We start from the raw sequence: 9,449 nt of genomic DNA, 5'->3' as shown, positions 1-9,449 counted from the left end.
ATGAGTTTTTATTTATTGGTTCTCATTTTTTATTTTTCAAATTTCAAAAAAGTGAATTAAAAACCAAAATCTGAAAATGAAATGGGTATCAAATGACTTCTTGTACAAAATATATACTTGTTGCTCAATAAATCGTAAATCTGCTTTCAAATACATTATAAAGATTTCCTTAATGCCCACGAAAAATATTTCAAGAAAATAAAAATTCTGCATTTTATAAAAAATAAAATTAAAAAAAAAAAAAGTGGATTAAGACTCATGGTTGTTTAGTTAGTTTTACAAATTCATACATAAATCACCGTTCAATCTATTTATTTTCACCTTCGCCTCACTGTGAAGTTTTGAAAATTAAGGTGAGACTTTCGTTGAGATTCTTGAGTATCGAACTCCATTTAACAATGTTTTGAGACTCACTACTATGTTTTTCACTTATTGTTTTTTTTTTTTTTGCAGCTCAAATATTTTACTCAATATACATTTGTTGCTTAATAAACTATAAAAGTGCATCGAAATTCTTAAAAAGTTTAACTTAATGCTTAGGAAAAATATTTGGCAAAAATAAAAAATTTGCATTTTGTCAAAAAAACTAGGGTGTTAGGCAAGCTTGACGCATGCAAAACTAGGCGAACCATGACACGCAGAACAAGGTGGGCTCCGCTCACAATGCTCAAAAAACGAGTTGGGTTCCACGCACAGAAAAATATATTTTGAAGAATGAATATGATAGTTTGTTGTAGTGGTGATAGAAATGAAACTACTCGGGACACATGGAATCCCATGTGAATTAGCAAGGACCACCTTGTAAGGCTATATACTCTTGGTGATAGATAGTGAAGTAGTACTATGAGGGAAGGGTGAAAAGAACCCCCCATTAGGAAATAGGACCGAAATAGAACATGAAACAGTAAGCTCCCAAGCAGTGGGAGGAGCCTAGGGCTTTGACCGCGTGCCTGTTGAAGAATGAGCCAGCAACTCATAGACAGTGGCTTGGTTGCTTTGTCACCTTAGAATTTGTCAGTAAAATGGTATTTTCTAATAGTAGTGACAACAAAGTAAATAATAGTTCAATTGTAATGATCTCAGTTTGGTAAAAAATTTTAGAAAAGGATTAGGCGAGATTAGTTTTTTGTCAATAGTCGTGTGCGATGCACCAACCCTCTTCCAAAGAAGAAAGGACCGTTGCACCCAGAAACCCTCTGCCCGTCTCCTCTCTACTAGTTTTTATTAATAATACAAAGTAAAAGAAAAAGAAAAAGTAAAACAGGTGAGGGGACTAGGCCAATACCCACTGAAAAACAATTAACGAAAGTGATATGTAATTCTTCAGCTTCAGTCCCTTGAAATTCTTTTTCCATAATTCTGCTGCTCATGTAGTGCTCCAGTCTTGATCTAAAAGCTTTAAGATTTCACTGCCAACATCCACCTCATCATCATGATCATTCTGCTCCTTATGGTATGGTTCACTGACAATACTGGACCGTATCTCCTGGTTGACATTCCCTCTAATCAGTCTTGGCTGGCTCCATGGTTGTAACTTTTGTTTATTTATTACACAACAAAGAAGATCGTTTGCCTGCAAACATGAAACGCACGTACAAGGTAAGGGAGCTGCTTTTTAACTTTAATCAACATATAATAAATCATTTGAATCAATCCCCCATAATTAATCCCTCCCTTTACCACACAAAGAATGTTTGAAATAGTTCTTAATCAACTGGTTATGGAGAAAATTCAATTAAAAGTTAATCACTATTCAACCGAGAAACTTTAAATTTTGAAAGATAACTCGATTCGTCAAGATGATAGATATGAAAAATTCAAATCGTAAATTATTTTTTGGCTTTGAATGCAAGGATATTTAGATTCATAATCTATATATGTATTAATTCAGACAAAGAACAACATCGTTAGTAAACGGTGATTCCGATTCATGAAAATCCTAATCAAACAAGAAAAAGTTACGTAAAGTATTCATAAGTAGTATTAAAAATAAATAAACCCTGTTTAAACAGAAACTGACGAAAGATGGAACCAAATTTATGAAAGATATCTGCAGCAAACCAAACCACTCAATGACGAACATGCATGAACAAACAAGTTTGGGAAATTAACAATGAACAAACAAAGACAATCTCCAAAAATTATACTGGAAGAAGAAGAATTAAAACGATTATTCAAGTACTGAAGATTAATTAAGCATGTATTAGTATTACTTACTTTGTTATTCTTGTTCAGAAAGCTATCATCAAGTCGAAACTTATACATGACCCAATCTCCTTTTGCCTTAGACGTCGAACCCTCTTTCGGAACATAGGAAAACATTCGCTTAAACCCGATACGAGTCTCAGTCGATTCACGAGGATCAAGTTTAGCCTTGACAGGCTTATCGTTCTGGCTTTCCATATAACGCATCCTCCAGATGAGGTCCTCTCTACCCGTGAACCCTTCTCCGTCTTCTTCTTTAACACGGTGAAAAAGTAGAGACATCTTTCACTAGTTTGATCGAACAACTGCCTCCATGTTTCTTCATTTCCATAAAGATCGCACTCAATCACGGCGTTGCAAGAAAGCAGTAGACCATGCACCTTGTTGTTAAGAAAGTGAAGCAAAAGCTCTTTGTCGGATGGTTCGAAGTGGCATCCGACTGGTAATCCCAGGCTGCTAGCAGTCTCCATGATAATGAAGCCTGTATGTTGAAGATTCAATCGTCTCGAGGCTCGAAAGAACAGCGCGGATGTGCAGGTTGTAGGTTCAGGTTGTAATGAAAACAAGACGGGGCAAAATAAATGGAAAGTAGCTGCTAGGTTTTGTTTCAGAAAACTTGGAAGTCAAGGAAAGATACTAATAGTGCAAATGCACTGGGTTTTGGATGATATATGTACTAGAGAATGCCGCTTGCAGTACCGCGCGTAATGTAATTAACAAAAGCAAAAAAATGAGACGGTATTTTAAGGGGTTAAATCACAGCCGTTCATCGCTAGAAATTTTTTTCATGGGCTTGGATCCTAGACCATCATTTTTTCGGTTCGGGTAAACTAATGTCCTGATTTTTCAGTTAGGGTAATTGTCTGAATGACGAGTTTCAATTTTATAATATATTTTTACCAGTACACTTCATTGAATTGAAGTTGTTATTTACGTTATGAGAGATACACGCATGATTGTGTATAACAGGAATCAAAAAGTATAACTCATCACGCAACGACGTGGGAAATTGACATAAATTGTTTTGGCTATAAGCATCTAAACAAGGTCACAATTAGATCAACATAGCAATAAGCCAAGTCGCAGTTCAACATGAATTTCATCATCCACCACGCCATCCTACTATACGTACATGTACTACCCAGAATCCCGAACGATACAACAGACAGAAAAATGAACTAACCAATTCCAAAATACCAGTATTGGAAAGCAGATGGAAACGAAAAATACCATACGCAGGTCCAATGATTTTGTTTCACCTCGCTAATTTATCTTAAATCTTATTACCTTCCCAATCACATCAAGTCAGCTGCTAGTCAAATGTGATTCAGGCTTCAACTCGAAACTTGTCACAGTCGGTTGATCCATTTCTGGTGAAATGTGTAACGAGTGTATTCATCATCTTACCTACAGTTGCCCGGAATTGTAAGGAGCCACTTTTTTCTGCATTCTGGGATGTGATATCAGACCCTACCAAAATGCCCTCAGTATATGCTTTACATGCTGCCAGAATATTGTGTGCACGATCGCGAAAATGGCCGAAGACAAAATCCTCAAAATACTGCAAGAAAACTCACTTGGTTAGGTGACGGACCTACAAACATAAGATACGAAACAGAAAGTGCCTCTCAAAACAAAAGATAGCATACAAACTGACTTCCCGATTCACTTTTTTCATCTAAGCTGCTATGATTCATTCTGGAACTTGTGGGGTTAGGTAACATCATAGTAACTTGGGGGTTTAGGTAACAGCATAGTTTTCTAACAGCAACAGCAAGCAGAGAAAACCATCCTAACACAACTAAACTCTACAATAATACTCGACTCAGAACTGGTGTTTATACAGCAAGGCTACTTGTTTCAACCCCACAAAGCACAAATGTGAGAAAGAAAATTCCCTACTGTTCTGGTAGCAAGTCAAAGTTCAACCAAGACAATCTACTTCATTCTAGTAAATCAACCCTCCATCGAGAAACAACGGAAAATGTTAATACAAATAGAAGATCAGTGTACTGTAAAGGAGATAAGTTGCTGAAATCATACCTTAGGCGGCCTCCTTAGTGTATACATCATTGTCTTTAGAGATAGAATAAAGGTATCCTCATTGTACTTTTGGGAATGCCTTCGCCCTTCTGCTCCAACATACGTTCTCTCATGACCAGGCTCATTGAAGAAGGGCTCTGCATTCAAAATAAGAGCTTGTATAGAGACTAAAACTTGTAGCATTGTTGATTGCCCTGGGACCCAATTTTCATTTTGTTTGCCACTCCAGGTGCCTAAGAGACTGAGGCAAACTTTCCCACACTCGTACAAATTTGGATTCAATCGAAGACCACCTGAATAGTAGTATACCATCTGACAGAAGAAAATCAAAATTATCTACAATAGACAAAATATAAAATAAAACACCAATGCAATAGCACCAAATACGCACCGGTGGTGATTTAGGATAGTCAGTGGGGAAGAGACAATCAAAGACAAAAAGACCATCATGGTAGGGAGTGCCCGGAGGTCCTATAATTACTGCCCTCAGAAGTTCCATTCTAGCTTCATAAACCCTGACAAATATAGTGTCTGCGCAAGAAAAATTGAAATGAGAGAAGATGTGAGCCAACCTACTAAACTAATGCCATGACATGACCAGAAAGGAAAGGAACTTATTTTGAAAAATAGGTGAAGTTTCTAATGGGGAAAACAACGGTAGCACTACAGAGAACCTAAAAACACAAGAATATTCCAACACTGGTATAATCAAGCATGGTGAATCGCTAGTACACAGAGGTAGAACTCACCCGGTAAGTCCTCCAAAATCTTCCACTCGTCCTGAATTTGCTTAGCCCAAGCCTTGGGTGGCTATCAAGAAACAAACACAGATTAGTCCACATTCACAAAAACAGACATACACACTTCCACAATTTGCACATGCAGAGTTTATGTGTGCACTCAAGCCTGTGTCACACAGCCAGACCAGGGAACATCTATAAAGACTAGAGAGATGTGGACACGCACATGCTCACACACAAATGTTCGGGAGGGGACAGGTGTGAAGCACAAGTTCAACTAACTCACCTGCCCATCTGAATATCCCACGCGGCTAAAGTGGTGATCCGAGAAATCTTCCACCATATCAAATTGCTTAAACTGTTGAGACGTTTGCATGATACTGTCGTCATTGCTGTCTGCCGGTTCCTTACTAGAACTTGCCTCAGAAGGAACAGTTGAACTTGCTTCACAATGAACAGTTGAACTACATGGTGGTAGATCTGAAATAGCTAGCGTCTTAGTGGATGGTTTCTCACTCGGTGAAGGATCATTCAACCAGGGAAGAGTTGCTTCTACACCAGGAGGCAAGTCCACATTATCAAACTGAGATTGCAAATCATCACCAACATCATACAGAAAACCATCGTTGTCATCAAAATCATAGTCATTATCATCGTCGTCGTCGTTGTCGTCTTCATCGTCCATGCTCATATCATCATCATTAGATGAAAAACAATTGGAAGTTTTGACAACATTTGAATTGGTTGATCCTGATGTTGAACTCTTTAGGAGATCAACGTCATCTTCTGATCCAACTACACTAGGTGAGTTCCCAGCATCACTGTCCAAAGTACCCTACAGAAAGTAGTACAAATTTACAATCATGCAATGGTACATAAGACATAAGAAAAGGGAACTAATAATCATCTACTGTAAAATTACTACAGATAATACAGCTTAACTTATTCTTCCATCTCATTCTTCAAAACTTAACTGTTTCCAGTTACCAACCAAGTCAATTTCAATGCCATCATAAAAAATTCTTAATTGATCTTTGTTGAAAAACAAGCTCCCTAGGAGAGAAATAATTACTTCGAGTAAGCTGAAATTGTTCGATAACTACTGCAACTAAAATATTAACATACATATAAGAATTTATTTTTCTTTGCAACTTCCGCTGCATATGTTAACTTGGTGATCTTAAAATAGAAAACAATGCAGTATATTGCAATAATATGAGTGGCCAGGGTAACGATAAAAGGTCAAACCAACACCAGTACTTTTAATTAACAGCAAGTACGCAACAACATACTGAAAGCTTACAACTTTGCAGATGGTAATTGTGACAATAACAATAACAGTGATCATAACAAGTTCGATGCACATTTCCGCATGGAACTAAACGGGTGGTGACGAACACAAGTGGATTTATTTACATTGCGAAAGCTCTTGAAAGTTCAATGCCAACAAAAAAGAAGACACTTAAACTGAAGCAATCAGCTTTTGCTGAGACTAAGCTTTTTACTGAGTGATCAAAACACTCGGTAAAGAAACAGATAAACCACTAGTGCAGAAGAGTAAACTGTAAAAAAAAAACATATCAAATAGTTAATAACCAAGAAGTAAAGCACCAGATTACCCAGAAAACTTACAAAAAAATTGCAGGGCCTCCAAGTAAATTCAAGAATTAAACCCACAATTGCAAGGCAATCAATCAAACCAGCGAGTCAAAAAATTCATCACAAACGACCCAAAATCGCAAAACCCCATCACAAAATTTAACAGCAACCCAGGAAAATAAAACCCAAAAGTCGAATTGGTTAAATTAAATCAAATTAAATTACAAAAAAAAGTACCTCTTTCTGCTTGAGTTTGTTGGAGACGGAGGTTTTGAGGGCTTCTCCGGAAGCGGAAGAGGCCATGTCAGAAATCCACAACTGATGACGACGACAACGATCCCTCGAAAAACAGATGGGACCAAACAACTTTAAACGACGGAGACAGAGAGAAAGACAATCGAATCTTTCCTATGAAAATCAAAAAACACGGCCAGAAATCGAAGTCATCGAAAAAACTTGATCAAAACCTTTCAAAGCAAGTTGTGAATTCTGAAATTCCGTCTTGAATTGTATGCGGAGAGAGAGAGAGATTTAGAGAGAGATGGATTGGAGACTGTTGGAGAAAAGGACGAGAGTTGGAGAGAGAGAGAGAGGGAGTAGCAAAGTGGAGTGGGACGTCCAATAAGAAGAGGAGAGAGAAAGTGTGAGCGTTTCGCGCCTTGTTAGGTACGTTCCGCTATCGAACGCGGAAACAAAGGTACGGGCAAGGGGAATCCAATGTGTTCTGGATGACCATGTACTGAAACGTGGCGACCTTTTAGTGGTGGACCGAGTTATTTTCTCTGAAGGCGCCATTGAGAGTGAGTTCTATGAAGGTTATGGTGAAACACATTGTTTGTGAATACTCGTCCGGCTAATTTTCACTGCTAAAACACATTAACCAAAATTTGATGGAAGGAATAATTGGATTGGAAAGAGAGAGTTATTAATACCTTCCACCTGCTTTCTACGAATTTGGATTCTCTCTGTACCTCATCTTTCGGAATGTAATGATTAAGAAATCTCGTCGTTGAATAGAGAGGACATAACAAGACCTCTGTTTATGTGAAGTAGACAAGCCGAATGAATTAATAGAGTGATTATCGAATTCAATGAGTTATGAAGAAGATCTATGTCCCGTGGTTTATTTGATTAACTACATTCTTAGTACTACAATCTAGTGGTATTCGTTTTTATTTATAAGTGTAAGGTCTTAACCTCACAATGAAGAGAAATTTTTAACTTGGAATTCACCAACCATGACTTGACACTTGTACACATTACATCACTAATCCACCGCTTAAAGAATTAAAAATAAAACATAATGGGTTATGGGCCCCACTAATCTCTTCTTCCCCTCTGCCTCCTTCGAGAACAACAATTTAGGGAGTGTAGTCAAATTATGATTCCATAGAATTTTAATAGACTTTAAAATCAAGGTGGGATGTAGTCAAACAATGATTCCATAGGATTTTAATAAACTTTAAAATCAAGGTGTAGTCAATTAAGATTTTAAATGAGGATTTTATAAGACTTTGAAATCATGGTGTAGTCAAAATAGGATTTTAAAGAATTTTAAAAATACTTCCAAATTCAAGAGTAGTCAATTAAGATTTTAAAAATGTCCACACATGTTAGGTGTAGTGAGAATGACACGCCCGCCCCTGATATCCTCCAAACAACAGGGTAGGCATGTGCTGGCCGACACCCGAAGATGACGAAGCCATACTAACATGCATGAGTAGAATGAAGAAATATGAATATAAATAAAAGTTATAAGTTTACCTACAATGATTATGCAATTGTGGAACATATTCAGAGCATACAACTAATCCGAGACACTAGAAAGGAAATAATATAAAATTGAATGAACAAAAGGATGGGTCTTACATCGAGAGGACTCGAAGATGCCAATGCGGGAGTGCCCTGACACCGGGATTGTACGCCTCGATTCTAAGTCCTGAAGGGCGCAAAACAAAACATGAGTGGACCAAATTGATACATAAGTAATACTAAAATAGTTATTCATTAACGTACTAGCCACCAAAATTTATAAAAACTCAATAATATAATATGTAATAGGTTTTCCAAAACCCCAGAATGTCATAAAACCTTTGTAAAACATATATCATACATAGTGTGCTAAATAATGGTATCAGTATTGCCCAAAGGCATATAGAACTCTTCATTTAGAACACTTCATTCGCCCGCAGGCTTCAATAACACCCACCCAAAGGCATATGTAAGTATCAATTGCCCATAGGCTCATACAACACCCACCCAAAGGCATATATAAAAGTATCATTTGTCCGTAGGCATATAGTGTCCACTAGATAAGCACAAAAATCATTGAACATAATCTTTCCAAAATATAAGTATATATATCTCAACGGAGCTTTGTAGCTCAAACATCATATCTTAAATCATGTTCATAGTATATAGTCATCAATCATATACACTACGAAGAACGTAAAGTCGATAAAGTATGATAATTCATAAAGCGTGAAACCAATTTATTCATAAACGTTTCATAAAATGTAACCATTAAATCATGCTTCTCATGTATGCATTTCTAAAAGTAAAATCATGCATTTTAGAAGAGGTCCATTCATAAATACTTCGTCGTCGAAGAGCCATGCAAACTAGCGAAGACGGAAATGCCACAATAAATGCACCTAAACACATAAAGGGTTCAATTAATAAAACTATACCGCAACGATTAAATTTCGGGAAACGGACGTCATAAATGGATTCAGGACGTCCAAAAACATAAGGGGGACCTCGGCCACCACACGCGCCCTTATGCATCGCAACGGGGTGGCGGCCCCAATGGCCACGAGTAGCCGCACACGCCGCCACGATCCATTTTGGATCACCAAAAAA

General features: G+C 37.4%; 1 protein-coding gene across 1 annotated transcript; it reads right to left on the bottom strand.

Annotated features, from left to right (window-relative positions):
• Positions 1-3,207: 3,207 nt before the first annotated feature.
• LOC103934006 (probable ubiquitin-conjugating enzyme E2 25) lies at positions 3,208-7,209 on the bottom strand. The gene is made up of 6 exons (XM_009343706.3): positions 6,825-7,209; positions 5,275-5,823; positions 4,998-5,058; positions 4,640-4,779; positions 4,249-4,560; positions 3,208-3,766 (listed from the first exon to the last, which is right to left on the bottom strand). The coding sequence occupies exons 1-6, from the start codon at positions 6,888-6,890 to the stop codon at positions 3,533-3,535; spliced, it is 1,362 nt and encodes a 453-aa protein (XP_009341981.2). The 5' UTR covers positions 6,891-7,209; the 3' UTR covers positions 3,208-3,532.
• Between the last annotated feature and the right edge of the window lie 2,240 nt (positions 7,210-9,449).

The sequence above is a fragment of a genome, unplaced genomic scaffold, assembly GCF_019419815.1.
Source record: "Pyrus x bretschneideri cultivar Hongxiangsu unplaced genomic scaffold, Pyrus_bretschneideri_v1 Contig20, whole genome shotgun sequence".
In the NCBI taxonomy this organism is placed as follows: domain Eukaryota; kingdom Viridiplantae; phylum Streptophyta; class Magnoliopsida; order Rosales; family Rosaceae; genus Pyrus; species Pyrus x bretschneideri.
The sequence above is the reverse complement of the archived record's forward strand: the minus strand, read 5'-3'. Positions and strand labels throughout refer to the sequence as shown.

Excerpts from the sequence above, each read along its gene's own strand:
- LOC103934006 (XM_009343706.3), bottom strand. The coding sequence starts at position 6,890 with ATGGCCTCTTCCGCTTCCGGAGAAGCCCTCAAAACCTCCGTCTCCAAC. Across the intron at positions 4,561-4,639 it reads ACTATCCTAAATCACCACCG|ATGGTATACTACTATTCAGG; the intron begins GTGCGTATTTGG and ends TTCTTCTGTCAG. Across the intron at positions 3,767-4,248 it reads CACTAAGGAGGCCGCCTAAG|TATTTTGAGGATTTTGTCTT; the intron begins GTATGATTTCAG and ends GTTTTCTTGCAG.